This window comes from Calypte anna, chromosome 18, assembly GCF_003957555.1.
Source record: "Calypte anna isolate BGI_N300 chromosome 18, bCalAnn1_v1.p, whole genome shotgun sequence".
NCBI classification, from domain to species: Eukaryota; Metazoa; Chordata; class Aves; order Apodiformes; family Trochilidae; genus Calypte; species Calypte anna.
In genome coordinates, this window is record NC_044263.1 from 4,711,259 (window position 1) to 4,732,105 (window position 20,847).

Sequence of the window (20,847 nt, forward strand, 5' to 3'; positions counted from 1 at the left end):
CATGGGGTATGGGAACCCCAACATCTTTCCCAGAGAGCAGCAAATCAAGTCTGGCTAGGTCCCGGTCCTCAATCCAACTTGGTGGACACAAAGGGGTGCCCCTCATTTAGGACATCCCCACCCTTGAGGGATCCCCTGTGGACATCAGAATTTATGGTCATGGTAATTCCAATAATAACAGCTTTTCAGAGAGATCAGAGCTTACTTTTAGCTGGTGTAAATATGGCTTCCATAATCCATCCAGGAGGTCCTGACGGTATCTCTTGGTGAAGTAGCCCAGGTAAGAGACAAAGGCTGTAATCAGCAAGACATCTCCACACAAGGTGCTCCGTTGTTGTTTGAAGTCCTTCACAGCTTCAGCCCATCTCACATTCTCAGAGGTGAGTCCCCCAACCTACAATTTCAAATAGATCATTACAGAGGTTCCTTAATCAATACCTGGGGTCCTGGACATACCCATCCCTTCCTCCTGATGTTAACAAACATTATTTGTTAAAATGAAAATCTGGGGATGAGAAATATTAAATGGTTACTTTGCAACCCCACCCCTTCAGCCTGGTCCTGCAGTCAAGTCACAGACGTCTGATCCACAACTTCTCTAAAATAAGAAAGGAAGAACCCATCACTTCCTCAGCAGGAATTCACATTGAGATACCTGCAGGAAGGATTTCTGATCAGGTGTGATTTCATCAGGTGTGAATTGTCTTAATGCCACACATTCACCCCTCATTACACCTTCCCTCACACAGAGCACTCCAACAGCCACAACCTTCAGCTGTGTCACAGAATTCATCCCCAGGTAGATGGGATTTTTGATCACAATCCCCTTGGCTCTGCATTTTTCTTTCTCTTGAGGCTCTGTCCAGAAAATGCTTCCTCCCTGTGGACATTTTTCATTGGCATCCAACACACAAACAAGTTTGCCAGTTTTGAAGAGCAAAATAAAATAAAACAAAATAAAATTTCTCCACATGCACAGACTACTTATTTGACTTCTTTTTGGGGTATCATTGATCTCTCATTCCTGAAGTGTCATGGTTACAAGAGATTTCTTGACTTCCCCACACACCCTTTTAGATTTTTTTAAAGGGGAAAACTTTAGCTCTATTTTCTGAAATATGAATGGAATGCATACTTCAGGTTCACAAGTCAGAAAAACCCAAATCAGTTTTAAATTGGCCTCATTTGAGATTGAGAATGCCAAACCTTGTGGTCATATAGCCAATCACTTTCCTGTTGTCATGGTGCTCTGCAAACATCCATGTGATGCAGAGATCCCTTCTGCTCACAGACTTCAGGTCTGAGGGCAAAGCAGCACTTGCTATTTGTCTTCTTCAGTGTACAGTCCACATCAGCTTAGGCTTATTTCTCATATTTCTTATTTTTATTGAAAAATTCTCTATATCCTTCTCTTTTGTAAACATCCTCTAATAAGAGGTGCTGGAAATAGGACTAATACAACAGTGTCTCCTTCTTCCAGGTCACTGTTAAATAGGACCAGCTCTACCACAATCCCTATGATAAGCCTCATGAACACCTTCAATTTCCCTAAACTCGGTTATTTTACCAACTTAGACTGATATGCAGAATTCAGATCCCCAGCATGGGAAGGCACCACCTTCAGATCCATTGATGTCCACCAAAACAAGTTCCAACCACACCAAGTCCTAGTTCTAGCAGAATCTTGCTGCCTCCTGAGGGTTAGGAGCTCCCTTTTGATTTCCAACACTCCTGGCCAGTTATGTCAGCAGTTCTTATGCATGATCCTTTCACCCCCAGGAACACCTCCAGAGGCTTTTGTGAATGGCCAAGGAATGTGCTCAGTTCGGCCAAGCAAAGGAAGTTTTTCCACTTCCCCTCTGAAATACCCAACCAGTGGAAGAGCCAGGCCCAAACTCTACCTCCTTCAGTATCTTGTTTGCTGACAGCAGCCTCCAGTGGATGACTTGGGAGGACCATACAAATCAGCTCCTCATAGAGTTCCTGGAGGTTTAAGGACTTTCTAAAACAAAACTTATATCTTTGTGGTTACTGATCGCTGATGATTTTTTTCCTACATAACTGAGTCTGAGCTGCCTTGGAAACCAACCTGCCTTTTGGCATCTCCAGCCCCTGTAGCCAGGAGATACACAGTTTAGCTCTGCTTTCAGTAAAGAAAGTACATCCTTTGATGTGCTGCCTGACCTTTTCAATTGCTGAAACCTGCTCGAAGGGTGGAAACCAGCAAACAATCACGCTAGCATCGCCTTCTCCAGACCACTCAGCATTTCAAGCCCCTGACACCTCCCTTTGCTGTCTCCCTTCGAGGTTGAAGAGCTTTAGCCTATTCAATAATTCCTCACACAGAAGCAGCCTTTTGATTGTCCTTGCAATCTCTGTCTTCACTGACTGATATAATCTTTATTATCCTGTTTCTTTTTTTATCATTACCTTCTCTTCACCATTACCCATTCTACTACATCCTTTGAGGTAAAGCAGTGAGGGTGGAGGTACAGCTGCACATTCAAGATGTATTTAGAATGTACTTATAGTGAAATTGTGATTTTCCTCTGTTTTGTTCTCTCTTCTTTTCCTAAGATTCTAAGATTTCCTGACATTCAATTTCAGCTTGGGTTTTGGTTTATTGAGGGTTATTTTGCCTCTGGGAGCACAGAGCTCACATACTCAGAGAACTCTTAATTCCATCATTTCATTCCTGAATGATAATAACTAGCTCAGCATCACTTACAGGGCATGGAAAGTAAAAACTAATTTTCCCGTCTACATTACTTTACATTTATCTACCTGGCATTTCATATCTCTATCACTTGGTATAATTTTTACAATTTTTATAGACCATTTCCATCATTACTGTATTCCTGTGATTGAGAAACTGTGTGACCTGCTTACACACTATCTCATCCACATCATGTATGATTATTCTGATGAACATAAGAGCTAACAGATATCTGCAGTAATACCTCCAATGGCATTTCTGCCTTGACAAACCTCTCTCTTGGAATCAGTGAAAAATACCTTCTGGGGGGGCTGAGTCCTTCCAGGAGCAGAACAAGAGGCTGCAGATTTTTCTTTGCCTCATTCGGCCTCAGAACTGCCTCTAAAATCTGTTTCAGCTGAGTTACTCTTCCACAGACCCCACACAGAGCTGCAGAGCTTTCCCCAGTGTCTTGAGCTGATCTTGATATGACCAGGTCCACATCCAGGTCCATTCCTTTGTAGATTTTATAGATGAAGTGCCTGCTGGTACCTCCAGTTCCCTCAAGGTCAGTTCTCACACTACTTCCATAGTTTAAGATAAAGAAGTCTTCACTGATCTGATTTTCCTAATACTTGTAGATTCTTTCCATATTGTGAATTAATTTTTGAGGAGATTTTTTTCTTTTATTCACTTAGGTCCTGGGGGTCTTTTCTTCTCCTTTGCTTGGGTCACACACTACTATCAGGTTTTCTATGTCAAAGAAATCCCAGGTGTACTCCACCACAGATGCTTGAAGTTGTGGGAATTATTTTTATTTAACACATAGCAAATTAACAGAGATGTCATTAGATCACTCTTAGATAAGAAGGGATGGGGAACAGTCATTTCCTATTCACCTTCTGCATGCTAGTCACAATTTTATAGGCTTCTCTCACAGCTATTCCAATGCTTTCTCTTTTCCAAACGAGTCCTAATTCAATAAGAGTCCTAAACTGCATCCTCACTTTGCACGTGGAAGCTGTTGCACATGTTTGTACCTTTTCTAGATCATTTCCAGCCTTCTGAGATGGTGTAACCTGACTGTTCAGCATGCAGGCTGTGGGCACACCATCCATCTGGACTGATACAGTGATTGTTTCACTTCTGCTTCCTCAGTTTTTCCTGCTCGTTCCTAGGATTCAATTTGCTGTTCGTCTTCCAGCCGAGTACCATGTGCTGTTTCTGAGAACTCTCTGCAACAGCTCCAAGAGCTCTTCTGTGAGTGATAATAGTGCAATTAGGACCCATCAATGTAAATTCATGATTCCACTCCATTTTCCCTGCATGCATTATTTTGCATTTGTCATTGCAAATTTTCATCTGCAACATTAGCACATATTCACTCCCAGACAGCACACACCAACCATCCTCCTTTGTCTGCTGCATGGATCATAGAATGGTTGAGGTTGGAAGGGACCTTAGAGATCACCTCCTCCAACCTTCCTGACATGGGCAGAGACACCTCTCATCTAGACAAGGTTGCTCAATGCCTCATCCAGCCTGGCCTTGAGCAGCCCCAGGGATGGGGAAGCCACAAATTCTCTGGGCAACCTGGGCCAGTGTCTCACCACCCTCATATTGAAGAACTTCCTAATATTCAGCCTAAACCTCTTCTCCTTCAGTTTAAATCCATTTCCCCTTGTCCTTTTGCTGGACACTTATGAAAAGACCCTCTCACCCTCTCCAGCTTCCCTCCGAGTTCCTTAAACATTCCCTGGACCCTGTCCCTTGGACCCTGAAGCACCTTTCCCAAGTTGTCTGAAGTTTACAAGATGCCAAACTAAAATTAGAGGTCCTGTAAAAGCTGGGATTTCCTTCATCCCCTAATTAGCTTTTGAACCCAAAGCAGTACTATCTGTGTTGAGTCAGGTCAGTTCTTACAACCTCAACTGTGCTTATTTCAAAGTCTGGGAACTTGCAGCCCAGAGTCACATGGGTGACACATCTCAGATGTCAAATGAACAGCACATTAGTAAGAGCTGTCAGGATCTATTCCTAGCTCAAAGCCAGAGATGATGCAGCAGGAGGTGAGTTGGAACATCAGTAGCTCCTTGCCTGCCCTGCACCAGTGATCTGCTTTTGACAGCAGCAGTAGCAAGCTGTGCTTTCTAACCAGCTGGTGGAACTGGCATGGACATAACTTGTTCCTATTGGTGATTCCAGCTCTCAGTGCCCAGCAGACCCTGTTAGCTGCTCCTCACAGCAGCAGCTCTGCTCTGCAGCCACCACCATGCTCAGGGCTTCAAGAAGCCTCAGTGCCATGGGGTAAAGAGGCAATGTAACCACCACAGACCAGGACTCCATGGTCCCTGTTCCTTCCAGCATTCCTCTCCATCTTACAGGAAGCACAGTAGGACTCAATACAAGCTCATCTAAGTTAACAGGTTCTCCTACTGCAGCTCATGTCCCAGCTGCAGGCAGACAGCTGATTTCCCAGGGACTGAGTGCTTCTTTCCTCTTCTTCCAACAATTTGCATTGACCTTTTAATTTCCAGCAGCAGAAATAACCCTGGCCTTGCCCAGACTTTTAAATCATCCCTGATCCTAATCATTCCCACTGTTTTCTGTGAGTCACAGCAAGCAGAGCCCCAGGTGATGGCACATCACTGAGGGCTGCAGCACCGTGGTACCATGAGGAGCCACAGCTATATTTCTGTCTTTGCCACTGTGCTGGTAAGGGCCACACTCTCCCCTTGCTAAAGTTCCCAGCAGGAGCCCACGGGACGTTCCAGACACACATTTGAGCTGACAGACTGTGCTCACCTTCCACGTGAAATGAGCATGAGAGTTGCTGGATTTAGCCTGGATGACTTTGCCCATCAGTGGCCAAGGCTCTGAAGTGCCTCCAGGAGCAGGAGGGCACAGGAGCCCATTGCCTGTGTGACACTGTTCTGGCTGAGCTAGGAAACATTCCCTGCAAGTGGGAAGCAGGAGCCTTCAGCAAGAGATGAAACCCTTCCAGCCAACATCACCACTCCAGGAGTTGGGGTGGGAGGCAGAAGGTGATATTCCCTGCAGCCATGTTCCAGGCTCAACACCACAGCCATGGGGGGCTCTGTGAGAAGTGCTGTCCAGGTGTTTCATTCACTGCTAAGGGGGCTGCTATATCTTGCCATCTTTTTTTCCAGTGTTTTTCTGGCACAGATGGGTAAGGTTAAGAGGGCTGTGAGAGAGGGAGCAGCAGAAAGACAGTTTATGAACCTGCTTTCAGCAATATGAGAGTTTCAAGCATCACTCAAATCTCTTTCCAAATCTTTGCATCACAGCAGCACAGACACTGAAATGGACAGTTAGCATTTTTTCTTCTCTTGTTTGCTGTTGTGTTGTACATTGTTTGAAGCAACAGAAGACTTTTAATGAGGCTTTGTATGTCTGTGTGTACATGTATATTCATCTCTCAGCGGGCCACAGACAAAACGAGAATGCAAACAGTCCCACTCCCTCCTCCTTGGCTTTAGAAAAGCCCAGGGTTGGCACTGGCTTCCCAAGCTCTCAGCCTCTTACTTGTTGTCAACACTTGTAACTATTGGGCTGAAAAATCTACTCAGTGCAAGTGGGACAGATGCTCTTTGCCAGCTAGAGATCAATACCCTGCTTGTTCCTAGCAGAATCCAGGGCACTGCCCAGCAGTCATCTTTCTCAGCAATGGAGAGACCGTGCCAGCTACAGGAGGCTTCAGATTTGTGTGATCCTTGATGCAGGAACAGAGATTTGCTTCCACCTTGCTCTGTTTTTTCTCTAATGATCAGAGAATTCCAGATTGGTTTGGGTTGCAAGGACCTTAAAGGCCATCAAGTCCCAGCCCCCTGCCATGGGCAGGGACCTCCCACAGCCCAGGTTGCTCCAAGCCCCATCCAATCTGGGCTGGAACACTGCCAGGGATGGGGCAGCCACAGCTTCTCTGGGCAACCTGGAACAGGGGCTCATCAGTGATGAAGGACAGGGAGAGCTCATCCTGGCAGCAGGCAGGGGGTGGAAGAGGACAACACTGGCAGACTATGGAGGGACCAACATTTATTCTGTCTCACCTAGGCAGACAGACACCACTTGAGAATCTCTCCACACCCTCAGGGGCAGAGCAAAGCCATTTGTCAGCCTCCCTGGGCAGCACCTTGGGGAGACATGACTGCTCGTGGTCCCCACCACAGCAACACAGAGATCCAAATTCAATCTAAATGAAAATGGCTTCTCAAGCTCAGCAAAGACTGGCAGCGCCGAGAAATACCAATTGTATTCAAAGTAGAAAGCCTGTACTCAAGCAATGTCCTTTATATGCCAGAAAAAAATCAACCTGCCTTCCTCCACCCTGTTCTCTTGCCCAGCTCCGGACGCACACTGACCTGTCCTCTGCTGTTCTTTTACCATTTCTAGTTTGCTGCAATGAGACACTGGGAACCCAGTCACCTGAACATTCACATTTTATGCATATATAAAAGACTGAAGTAACAACAGGACCAGGCAATGTCACCCACTGGAGAACAGGCAGAGACACCCATGGTTTCCCCCATTCACACACCACCACATCAGAGGGGTGGGACAAGCAGAATGTGCACAAACCACTCCCTAACTGCTGTAATGGTTTTCAGATGGTCAGTTTGCTGCTGTGATTCTCCTGAAGCCTGGGCAGGGAAAGGTTTCTTTCCCAAACCAGTCACCAGTGCATCCAAGGCATTCCAAGAGGAAAGAAATGGAGGGTCTGAGGCTGAGGCAGTTTGACTGCTACACCAAAACTGTGCCTAAAGAATGCAAAACATGCTCAGGTATTCAACGGGTAAGGATTCAGTCCAGCACCAGCAGGGCACAGGAACAAGGGATGCTTTTAAGCTGACCCTGAGCCCATGAGCAGTTCCAGCTAATGAGCTGGGTAAAGAACACACTTAAAATCAAATATATTCCTGTGGCTTCACTGAGGTTTTCCTGCCTGTGACACAGGCCCCGTGCTCTCAGACCAGGGACTGGTGCAAACACCATTGAAAAACCACAACTGCAACCAAAGAAAGTTTTCTAAGACTTAATTCCAGTGTCTAATCTTGATTTCAGGATCTATACATTTTCTTTAAAAAGAAATTATTAACATTTAAAAATCAGGTAGGAACATACACACCCAGTGACAGCCTATCTTCTTAAAAGAACTGCTATATTTGGGTTTTTGAGCACAATTTTGTTAACACACTTAAGCCAAAAAAAACCCAAACCAAACCACCAAACGCACAAAACCTCACAATTTTTCCTTATCACAGTCTGAATGAAGATTCATGTTTTAAGCCAAGAGTTTGCATGCTTAGCATGCACCTTTAAGAAACTATGTTGTCTGTTACAGTAGTACTAACTGAGGTGAAATTAAGCTGCATTCAGTGTAAAATACACACACATATACAAATATGAAAAGAACTGAAACCATCATTTCCATGTTTGCTTTTCATAAACCATTTTCTTTTTGTGTTTTATGTTTACTCCCTCCTATGTGACTCAGAGCCACAATCTACCTCCACATCACATGTTAAACAGGATTTTGTTAGGCTTTAGAAAGACACAAAGAAATATTCATCACGTAAAATCTCCCCAGAAACATAAATGGCTCTTTCAAATGAAAAAAACCCAACACTACCTTCCTTTTTTAATTAAGGATTTTGGAAGCATTCAGTGAGATTTAACCTGAAAAATATCATAGAATAAAACACCTTCAGTGGATGCATAAAAAAGATTTAAATCAGCACAGGAAGGGGCTCATCTGCTGTTTGTCTCTGACCCCTTTTATCTGAGTGTACCACAGCCCTTGTCTGCAAAGCAGCCACTGTGCTGCACTCCAGTTTGCCAAAGGAGGCACACAGAGATTAAAGATGAAGGGGTTTTTAGAAGTTTCTCAATGCCTAAACATGCAGTGGTGAACTGCTCAGTCTTTGGGAGCACTTTAATACCCCCACTAATTGCAGCCTTTTTTCATGTGCCCATGAAACCCTCCTGAAACCTAAATAGCTCTGAAAAGCCTGGCTAAAGCAATTTACTGAAGGTCACCTAAGAAGGATGGAGTGGACAAAATACAGAACTGAGCTCTCCATGTCCAAAGCAAATCCTCAACCAATTGGCTTTACTATTTATCACTTCATTGGGATAGACACAGATATTTCACATACAAATTACAGCCCAACACAGCCACCATTTGATAAAATACAGAGAACCCCACATCCAGTATCCCTTTCAAAAATCCTTCTGTGCTCTGATGCTCCCAGCCCCCCTGCAGGAGTAGCTTCAGCAAGACAGACTGAGCCCAACCTCCATTGGATCTTTGAAAAACATGACCAAATTGTTGCCACATCAGTGTTGCCTTCATGTGATGGAGGCTGAGCAGAGGAAGCTGCTAGAACCAGCTCCAAGCCCAGTGCCTGCCAGGGCAGAGCTCACTCCAAGCTGACAGCCGGTCCAGAAGACAAAATAGAAAGGTTTAAGGGCAATTGTAGCACTGGATGTGAGCTGGGGCCAGCAGGACAGTGTGAACACAAGCCCTTACCTCTCAGTCTCTTATCTATGAGCAGTGACAAGGGCATTGCCCTGCAGAGGACTGGGAGGCTGCACACTCTGAAGATACAACAGACTGTGATGCTATTGATGGGCTGACAACAGGAACACCCACTGGGGTTTTAGAGGTTTTCACTATTAACTTCTTCTCATTTCAACACCTGCAAAGCAACTGGCCTTTGTCTTTACTATACAATTTTCAAGTCATATAGTTTTGGCCCATCAGTATGTGATCACACATTTCAATACCAAAAAGGAGATGAGATCTGTGAGGAGGGTGTACCCAGTCTCTTGAAACACAAGCCGTGCCTGCCCCTTGATGTATGAAAACAGCCAAGGCAAATTCATTCTCATTACCAAAACCTGCTGCAGTGCAGGAAATGTATTAAAAAAAAAAACAAAACCAAAACCAAACAAAAACCAAACAAGGGGATGCAGCTTTCTGTGCACACAGGATGGTACCTGGGCAGCACCCAGTACCCCCAACCCTACCCTGAGAACTGCATCTGCTGCCACTTACCAGGCGGTTTGCAAGAGCGATGGTACAGGCTGTGGCTTCAGCTTCCTGCTGACATTTGAGTTTGTCTGAAGTGGCCTTCTCAAACCTGGCTGTGAGCTTTCTCAGGTTCTCATTGAGACGCTGCACATATTAAAAAAAAAAAAAAAAAAAAAGCACAGTTTTAAGGAAAACCCATCTCCAGAGATGATTCACCCTGCAGGCAGGGCTGGCCAAGCTCCACCTCAGGCTGGAGGTGCCCAGAGCCTGCCAGTGCTCAGGCTGGCACTGGGCTGCAGACCCATACTGTGTTGTGGCATTGACCTGGTCTAGTGGGAGGTGTCCCTGCCCATGCATGGGGGTGACACTGGATGATATTTAAGGTCTCTTCCAACCCAAACCAGTCTGGGATTCTGTGATGAGGAGACAATGTGGAGCAGTGATGGGCTGTGATATTTTACGTGCTTGTAACTCACATCCTTGGGATGGGGCAGGGGCAAAGAACAGGCAGAACTCATTTATTTGAAGTTCCACCCTGGTGGGAATTTAAAGTGGGACAGTGGGTCCTTACGTCCAAGTACCAATGACTGCTGAGCAATGAACAGGGCAGCTAAGAAAACAATGTTGTATTTCCTAACACTGCAGTCGCCTTGGTCTCAGTCCAGTCCTGATTCACCGAATTATTCTCAAAACCCCAATGGGGCTCCTTGAGGAGCTGGAGGTATGTTTGAACCATCCCTGAGCCATACCTCCTGCACCCTCTCTCTAGAAAGGAATATGACATCTAAGTCAGGAATATGGCATATAAATAAGGAATATGGCATCTAAGTCAATCGAGTTGCTCTGCTCCTAAGCTGCCTGAGCATGTGCCTTGGGACACTCCTGCAGAGGACCCAAACCAGCTCCAGGTGGGACCAGCTCGAGTGCAGGCTGGCCACAAAGTGTTTTGGTTCTGTTCTTGGGCAGAAGCAGCCCAAACCACCTGGAGCCCATCATGCTCTTCCCTTTGCTAATGAAAAAGAGCTTTTTGCTTGGCCAGAGCTGCTCAGGCATCTGTGGGTCCCACAAGCACTTGGAGCATTTCAGTTCTGATAAGAGAAGCAGAAGCATAATGGATTTTATCTGCACCCAATGCAAACTGCTTTAGGCTAAACTGCTTGTAAATCACCTTAACACTGAGCTACACACTGAAAACAAACCTGAAAAATACAAAAGGATAAAGGATTGTATGAGGCAACCTGCAGCTCTCCAGGACACTGGAAAACAGAAAGCAGCCTCTCCTCAGCCTGCTTTGGAATTAATAACACAAATGGTTTCTGTCTTTGTGGGCATGTGAGTGTCTGTGCACACAGAAGTACTCTCACATATATAAAAGCACAAGCTGACAAATGAGCACCCGTGAGTGATGAAGAACCCCCCAGACACACAAATATATCCATGTGTAACCATGAGGGGACATCTTGCTTCTCCAGCAGCCCTCCCCAAAGGCATGGCAACTTTATTTCCCAGGGGGACAAAGGAAAAGTCCTCAGTATTTCTGACAATCCAAAGAGTTTCATTCATTACTAAAAATGGGTTTGTGACACCTTGGGGCCTGGCTGTGAGCAGGTATGAATCAGCCTCATGTCAGTGAAGCTATCCAAGATATGCCAGCTTGATAAGCAAAGATATACCCTCCATATCCCCCCACGCTCAGCAGTGTAACATTACTCATCTGCAGAGGGAAAACTCACCCAAGCCAGTCAGTTTTACAAGTGCCTGCAGGTGGAGTATCAGCAATCCCCTCAAAGATTGCCATTTGCTTTAACAAAATCCTGTCTTTAAAAAGAAAGGAAAAAAAAAAAAAAAAGAAAATAGGCAAAAGAAAAGTTCAGGCATTATAAGCTTTGGAAATAAGCAGAATAAAGGGATGGACAAAGTTCCCCAGCACCATATTTCACACCTGAAATGAAAGAATTAGAGGCTGAAGACCACTGAACCTACCTTAAGGCACTGTGCTCAGCCTCCTTTCACCCCACTGGGAGGGAGCTACCAGGGGGGGCTCTGGAGATTTTTAGAATATTTTTAGATAACAGTGTAATAAGCATTTTAAGAATAATAAGAGGCATCAAGAGAGTATATGTTTTCTGAAAAGGAAGATGTGCTGGTGGCAGAGATGAGTACTGGGATGAGCTGTCTGGAGGGACTGTCCCCTCCTCTCCAGGTGAGATCTCAAAGCCACTTATTTCAAAACAGATTTATCAGCCTGGCTGCCAGCACCTTGGCTCTGAGAGGGTCTTTTGCACCAGCTGTGGTGTTAAGACAAAAGCACTGCCACAAAGGACCCCTCACTCATGAGGAAGCATCCCAGACCCATAGCACCTCAAAAAAAGGCAGGTTTGGAGCACAGCAGTGACTGCCCATATGAAGGGATGTGGAGAGCAGAGCCAGGGAAGCATGGGCTACAGCCTAAGGGACAAGCTGGCTGGGTCCCTGGGCTGGTTTTCACACTTTGCTGTTAGCAGGTATTGGACAGGGAAGAGGAAGGGCAAAAAAGCAGTGTATCTTCTAAGAGAGGGGCAATTTTTTAAAGGAAAACGAGAAAGCCTAGGAGCTACTCTCCATATAAAGGCATTTTTCATCACACAGGAGATGATGATGCACAAGATACACCACCAAGGAGCTGGGTGGTGGCAAATTGTTAGACTTATGGTAGAGCAGCTGTCATCCTGCAAAACATGCCCAGTGCTGGGGACAGAGCCCAGCTCTGTGTCACCAGCAACCTCAACCAGCCTCTGATTCCTCCTCTTTGATTCTCTGCAGTACTCCAGGAACATAGTGATTTGAGATAACAAGTTGTCTGAGGACCCACATTTAATGTACATTACACCTCTACAGATCAGGTAGGAATATTAAGAATTAATAATTATCATTCTTTCTAAGGTGTAATCATGGAATCCTAGACTGGTTTGGGTCAGAAGGGACCTTATAAACCATCTAATGTCAATCCCCCCTGCCATGGGCAGGGACACCTCCCACCAGCCCAGGTTGCTCCAAGCCCCATCCAACCTGGGCTGGAACACTGCCAGGGATGGGGCCACAGCTTCTCTGGGCAACCTGGGACAGGGGCTCAGCACCCTCATTGTGAAGACATTTTTCCTCTTGCTGCTTTAAAACAAAGAACAGATGACACCAAAGAATAGATAACAAAAGAGCAGCAATAAAAGGTGTGGAAAAGACTACGATCTCCTGATTCTGGATTCTCACCCTACCCTTAAAAACACACAAGTGCAGAGAAGCACCTTTCTCCAAATTCTCCACAAGAAGTGACAAGCATGGTGGGTCTCACCAAAGGGCAAGGACTTACAGCAATTTTAGCCTTGATGCTGGCCAGCTTGTCCTGGGCAGCTGCCAGCTCAGCATTGGCTTTGCTCAGAGCCTGCCTCTTGGGCTCTACCTCACAGTAAACCTCGTGGAAACGCACGATGTTGACCACCCAGGAGCAGAGCCCGGCAGCGGCGTAGGACTTGGTGGTGACAAATTCAGGTTTAAACTTGGGATCTTGTAAATAAGGCTGAAGGGCTTTGAGGCAGTTCTCGTGGATGTTCTCCTTGTCGAACTTGATCAAGGAGTCCAGGAAGCTATCCACCCTGACCATGGAGGCTTTCGCTGCTTTCCAGCTCCTGTCCTTGGGAATTCTTCCTCTTGGGGCCATCAGCACCATCACAGCGGCCATGACGTTGCTGACAGCTGAAGGTGGCGACCCAAAAGACCTCAGCTCAGTCAGATTCTTCTAAAAATGGGGGAAACGAGGTTGTTAGACAAAAATGCAAGGGATTTCTTTTCACTTTGCCACTAACAGAGCCAGGCTATCAAGCTGATACATCAGGCTTCTCTCAGTCTGAGCACTGCTGCCTTTAACTCACCACTGGGAACGTTTGCAGCCCACCATGGCATCCTCAGATGCATCTAGACCATCTCCAGGGGTTATTCTTTGCAGGAAATTGCATAGGAAGTGTTTTGCTTTTGTTGTTGTCACTGTCTTTTGTTTATTAGAACCTCTGCACAGACAGCCCAGCCACCTCAGCCTGGTGCCACCTCATAGCTGCTCCAGGTTACACCAGAGATCAACTATGTACCAGCTGGGAAGAAGCTGGAGAACAGTCAATACAAAGACCAAAAACTTGGGCCATCAGATGACACTGCCCCCAACAATGCAGAGCAGAGGTACTGAATTCCCAAGGGAATCTTCACCCTACCTTGTTGAGGGTGTTCAGGGCATCTTGGGCAGCTGCCAGGGCAGGCTCAGCTTTGGCCAGGTCCTCCTCACAGTCCTTCTGTTTCTGCTCAACCTCCTGGGTGATCAGTGCCACTTTCTGCTCCTCCTCATCAGCGATTGCCTTTTCCCTGCTCACTTTCTCCGTCTCCACCCCCACCACCTTGATCAGTTTGTCAGCATTGTCATTCTTCTGCTTCAGCTCCACTTCTTGGGCTGCCAGCTTGGCCTTCAGCTCATCCACCTGGAGGGAAGAGACACATGTGGGAGCACAGCCCCTCACCAGCCCACTCCCCACCCTGCCCAGCAGCAGGGGCTCACCCTGAGCAGCACCCCATGGCCTGGAGGTCCCATGAGTAGAGCAAGCCCTGGCAGCAGAGAGAAGCCGCATTTCCAGTTGTTAGCAGGAATCTGCTGCTCTCCTTTGCTCGTGGTTGCTTGGGTCACCACTGGGGAGCTCACAGATATGGTCCGAACATGCAAGCAGTGTGCCAGCAGTGAGGAACCCAGCAGGGGAAAAACCAACCCCAACTTGGGGAGGTTGTCCCATCCCTGCTGGGACACTGGGCAGAAGTGCCAGGGCAACCCAAATGCTGCTCTGAGCAAGATACCATGGGATGCAGGTGGCAGCTTTCATTTCAGGAATTCTTTGGATTATTTTTGTACAGCCCAGGAGCCTCACAAGGAAAGCACCAAAAGGCACATGGAATGTGTGCATGTATAGCAGGGACACCTAACAAGTGGACACAGGCATGGACAACAGGGCCACCAGGGCCACAGGGAGCTGCTAAGAAAGATGAAAAGAAGCAGTTCCATGTGGAGGGGAGAGAAGAGACTGTTTAATGTCCAGAACAAGAACAGAGGATTGGAGATGCACATCTGTTCTAAGACATGAGCTCTCAGAGCTCAGGGTGGAGCTCAAGCTGCTGCAGTGACCTGTCCTGACAGCAACAGAAGAGTCATTACCACATCCAGGGGAAAGCAGAAAAACACCATCAAGTTTTCCCAGCATCTGCCAACACTGGTGAAAGCAGAAGATGACCATCAAACCACAGATGGCAAATCCCAGCAGACTGTCATCCCAAAGAGAATGCTATCAACCTCCTTCCCACAGGCAACATCAGGAGAATAACCAGGTGAAGGTGTGAGCAGGTAGATCCAGCATGTGCCTTAGCACACAGGATACCATTACCAGCCACAAAAAGGTCAGCAGTTGGTCGCAGACAGTGATAAAAAATGTGAAAACCTGGGAGCAGCTTCCTGAGTTCAGGACAACCTGATAAGCAATTAGCAATGTGAGGCAGAAAGGGGAAGATCAAAGCAAATGAGAAGGGAATGTAATGTGACTCCAACAGGGAAGGAAGAAACGCTTGTCATCCATGAGGAGAGAAGAAGAATTATTAAGGAATAGAAAACCTGGAGGGCAGGCTCCCAGAAGACTTGTTTTATCTGATAGTCCCTGTCTTGTTTCAAGAACACAAAATAGATCACAAAGGTCAGCAATTAATTGATAGAACAAGCAAGGCTTGAACCTGGAACCCAGCAAGGCAATATTAACCAAAGCCAGATGAAAAATTACCCAGCAATGGGCTCTGAACAGAGCACTGACCTCTTCAGAGCAAACATCCCTGACAAACAAATGACTCATCCCACACATCTTCCCAGGTCTATGATGACCTAATAACTAGAAGCCAGCTTCTTTTCTGAGTACTGAGGACAGACACTGCCTTCAGGGAAAGATGGTTTGGTGTCTAAGCTAATGGAAAAACATTTATTTGGAAGAAAAGTTGATCAAAGGTACCAACATGTCCAAATCGCAAAAGGAAATTAAAAAGGCTACTGGGGGATAGAAGTGGGGGGGAGGTTATTTTGAAACTCTAACAGCTAAGCCAAAAAAGTACCCTGCAACCCTGGCAGCCCCCCCCCCATGGGCTGAGGCCACACTGAGCAGTCTATAGAAATCCATAAAATTAATCATTAATTTGTCACAGCAGCCAAGCAGCAGGTATCTGGTTAATGCTGACAATGGGAGCTCATACCCAGGTATCAAAACCCTCATTTTCTTTGAAAATAAAACCCCCACAGGGTAGCACTTCCAAGCACCATGACCACAATGTGGAGATGACACTTGAGTGAGACAGAAGGCTTTTCACTTCTCCAGCACCAAGACCAACCATCTCCATGGGTGAACGTGAAGTTCAGACTTTTAAATCCATATTCAAGACTGAGCATTCAGCTGTGATTTCCAATACTGCTGTATATCCACACTCTGGTTTCAAATCAACAGCAGTTTTGCCTGTTGCGCACATCTGATAATTTAGGTGTTTAATTTTAGGCCCCCAGTACTAATTTTAGATTGAAATTTGACATATTTGTCCTCACTGCTCTGCATCTTAATCAACCTTACAAACAGGCCCAGCCTTACTCCAACCACACCTGAATTTTGTGTTCTTTTACCTTTCTTGCCACAGCAAAACCCACAGGACCCACCAGTGGTGTGACTTCCCATCACCTCCTCCATCTGCCACTGCTCAGCCCCCACCTTGTGGCCTCTCAAAGAACCTTTGCCAAAGTCACACCCACCTGAAGATGCCTGACAGCCACTGCAGGGACTTGGTTCCTCTCCAAAGGTGAGTTTGATATGAGATGATTCCAATAAAAACCAGACCTTACCCATCTTGTTCCCCACTGAGGCAGCATCAAAACCAGCATCACCCCACGAGTCAGCACAATTCATTGCCTCCAGAGGTCAGGCAGATGTAAGGTCTGCTCTGCAGTGAGGCCAGGCTCTGGTGGACTTCACTGGGAGTGATGGGGGCTTTTCACTACTCCCTGTTCAACCTCAGATGCAGCCTTACAAAGAAGATGTAATTTGGTCACAACAACCCCATGCAACGTTACAGACTTGGGGAGGAGTGGCTGAAAAGCTGCCAAGCAGAAAAGGACCTGGGGGTGCTGGTTGATACCTGGCTGAACACGAGCCAGTGTGTGCCCAGGTGGCCAAGAAGGCCACCAGCACCCTGGCTTGTATCAGGGACAGTGTGGCCAGCAGGAAAAGTGGTCGTGTCCCTGTGTTGGGCACTGGTGAGACCTCATCTCGAGTGCTGTGTTCAGTTCTAGGGCCCTCACTACAAGGACACTGAGAACTTGAGAAGTTCAGAGAAGGGCAACCAAGGTGGTAAAGGGTCTGGAGAACAAGTCCTGTGAGGCTGAGGGAACTGGGAATATTTAGTTTGGAGAAGAGGCTGAGAGGAGACCTTACTGCTCTCTACAGCTCCCTGAAAGGAGGTTGTAGAGAGGTGGGTGCTGCCTCTTTTTTCAAGTGAACACTGACAGGACCAAAGGAAATGGCCTGAAGTGGCACCAGGGGAGGTTTAGACACAATCTGAGGAAGGATTTCTTTACTGAAGGAGTAGTCAAGCATTGAAATGGGCTGACCAGGGAGGTGGAGGAGTCACCATCCCTGTAAATATTTAAAACCACATAGATAAGGCACTTCAGGACATACTCTAGTGGGTAATACTGTCCTCACTATTGATAAATGTATTTTATTTGGGGGGGATGTTGGCAATTGGATGTGGTGATCTTAGAAGAGGTCTTTTCCAACTGTTGTGATTCTGTGAGATGTTAAAGCCTGCCAAGGGGCTATGCAATAAACCCAATCCTCTCCTGTGTCCTCAGTGACATGTTCCACTCCATGAAGAAAGCAACTGTTTGAAGTGAGATGTAGGCTATGGGAAGCAAGAGGCACTGAGCAAGCCCATGCATCACCCTGCAGTAAGGCCTGGATCTGACTGAGCATGACAGACATGATTTATGCCACCACCATCATCCAGAATGGGTGCCTGGAAGGGGCTGAGCCTGGTGGTCCTTCATCCACACCGAGCCCCTGCGTGTCTGTGGAACAGGTTCAGGAGAGGCCCAATTGCCACAGCAGAACCTTACAAGCAAACATTTGTAAGAGTTAATAGAAAATGAAATGGTGAGAAAAATGGGAGTTTAGCAACAGCTGTAAGCAGCAAAGCTCAGCAGGGCAGTTTGAGGCACTGCAGAGGGGGATGTGGATTGCTGAGAGCATGTAGGCATTACCACAGAGGAGTGCCAGTGCTGCTCCTCAGCAGGGGGATTTTGGGACAGGTAATCTACATTTTTTCCTCTCTCTTTTTCCTTAAAAATGGATAGCATAATGCAAGGAAAATGAGCAGGGAGCCTCAGCTTTAGTTTAAAAGGATGCTCTGTTTCATTTGAAAGGGAGAATTCCTGATGAAGTTATGTCAATTTCCTGGGTGCAACTCCAAAAATCCCCAAGTTTCCTGTATTTCAGAAGCTCTTTATCACCACAGCTGATGTACAGGATGATATACACAGCCAACTGTATCCCTATCTCACTTTATTTACTCTGATCTTCCATTTGGGGTTAGCACCACCCAAACAGCAGAGACAAACAACACCTAAACACTGCACATCTCCTGCCTTCTTCCAAAGCACACCACAGAACTTTTGCTCCTCTGGGAGCCCAGCTCAAGCCAAGCTAGAGCCAGGATCTAGCAAAAACTTTACACCCTGCACAATTTCCACCTCCAAAGCCTCCAAAGGCACTCCTGGTGGGTGCAGGCCACCGAGATGTCCAACAGAAACAGACAACCCCAGCTTTACCCCCAGACAGTTCACTTACCTGGGCAGATGTGCTGTTGAGCTTCTCCAGGCCGTTTTCCAGCCGTTCCATTTTTGCTTTTAAGTCCCTGCCCTTTTTCAGCAGCAAATTCTGATAGAGTTTGATTTGCTCCAGGAATGACTTTGGGGTGGTGTAGTTGTACCGTCGCTCGTTGCTCAGGTACAATCGGGACATCTCGTTGACACTTGTGTGGACATAAGCCATGAATTTGCTTATTGAATCCTTCACTGAATCCTAAAGGCAGGGTGACAGGACAAGGAGAAAATCTAAATATACCACAGCCCTGTGTTGTATATAAAGGAATTTATTAACTTTTTATTCTGCTGCAGCAAAATCCAGGATATAACATCTAAGTTGATCCCTTTTCATTCGTTATCTCTAACTTTGTCTGCTTGTGTGTGCTATACCTTCTATTTTATCTGTACTTTATCTTATTCCAAGCAATTTTTGTAGCATTCAGTTCTAGAAAATAACAACCTTTTAAGTATAAATTTGGACTTTTCTTACCTCCAAATGGGGAAAGTACACATTCATAAAAAGAAAAGACTTTATTCTTCAAAAATCCTACCCAGAGAAACAAAAGAAACAGAACTGAATCTCTCTGAGTAGCAGGTTGGCATCAATGACAACTTGACATATTTTTTGCCCTTGACAATTACAGCTGCTCAGACACTCCTATGGAGAAAAAACTGTGGTCCAGGCAACAACCATCAGCAGCAGGTTATTCCCTATCCTGAGCTAGAAGCTGCCTCTCTTGCTGGCAGAGCAAGGACTCCCTGGCAGTGCTCTTGGAGCACAAACACCCACAGCACAGGGCCTGTGGCCACCCCTCTGCTAAGGACCCTGCTGCGAAATCAGGACCATACTGGAAATGTTGAGTTCACTGCATGTCAGCCTGACCAGCACCTCCTCCTGATGTCCTGGATCAGTGCTGGAGGGCAATTAATATGAGCAGACCTCTCTGCTGTCCCATCCTTGCTGTGTGAGGTGTTGCCTGCAATAAACGGAGGGATGAGGTGACACTTTGCTGCCACCAGCACCATGTGGCAGTGGTGGCCATGGCTTGCTCATGGCAGAGGGGCTGAAACCCAGGCACAGCTCCCTCCAGGATGAGGTGCTCACCTCCACAGCCTCTGTTTCTTGCAGGAAGCTGAGGCTGACAGACTCCAGGGCCTCCCGTGGCCACTCCTGGAACCAGTCCATGGTGGTGCAGCTGATGATGGCAGGGAACCTCCTGCTGCAAACACGCAGCTTGCTGCCCACGGGGGAAAAGCACAGAGCCACCTGCAGAGCCCCAAGGAGAAGAAGGTGAGGAGATGTGAGCTCCAGCCAGCTCTTCCAGCCCCTTCCTTTGGAAGTGTTGAAAGCCAGGTTGGATGGGGCTTGGAGCAACCTGGGCTGGTGGAAAATGTCCCTGCCCATGGCAGGGGCTTAGAACTGGATGAGCTTTAAGATCCCTACCAACCCAAACCATTCTCTGAGATCTCTCATCACCCACTGCAGGTCCAGCCAACTCAGCCCTTGATGCCAGCATGCCTGGCCTGGAAAAGGCATAATGTAGCAGCAAACATTTTTTCTCTTCAGTAAAGACAAGCAGTGGTGTTAAGCATTCCTTTGGTCAAAAGCAGAAGCCTGGCACCCTTTCAAGGCTGAAGCTGGGGTTCAGTATAATTGCTCTTCTCTGCTCCAGCACACACAGCTTTGCCCAGCAGGGAACTGGCATCCAGATTCAAATGGTGCAACCAGGAATTAATGTGAATGGACCTAAATTCTCCTGGCAGGAGCACAGGTCTGCCTAGATTGTTCCCCACAAGCCAGCATTGAAAAGGGTTGAGGTGGTTCAAGCTCAAAATCTGTTTTTATCAGAATGAGAATTTTTTAAAAATAGAGAGATCTCAAAACAAAGCAGAATGGAAATAAAAGCATTTGTGAATGTGGTTTTATCCGCTCATTGCATTTTTGCACAGCAGATCCTTTGCTTTTCAGGCTTTTATTTCAGTCCAACAGCTGCTAAAAGTGTCTGTGGTGCAGAAAATCATGGAGTTTGTGGGTCTATGAGAAATCTCTCTTCACATTCTCTGGGGCCTGGTCAAAGGGCTGTTACTTTCCTGATCAGCATCTCCCCAGCCTGGTACCATTTCTCCTTCCTCCTATCTTCAGAACCCTTC

The 20,847-nt window shown here is 46.5% G+C and overlaps 1 protein-coding gene across 1 annotated transcript in view; it reads right to left on the reverse strand.

Annotated features, from left to right (window-relative positions):
* DNAH9 (dynein axonemal heavy chain 9) overlaps positions 1-20,847 on the reverse strand; it is a 170,008-nt gene that overhangs the window by 67,038 nt on the left and 82,123 nt on the right. Inside the window, 6 exon segments of the mRNA XM_030462115.1 lie at positions 206-394; positions 9,774-9,893; positions 13,096-13,521; positions 13,988-14,248; positions 18,680-18,913; positions 19,802-19,963. Coding sequence (XP_030317975.1) covers positions 206-394; positions 9,774-9,893; positions 13,096-13,521; positions 13,988-14,248; positions 18,680-18,913; positions 19,802-19,963 — 1,392 coding nt within the window.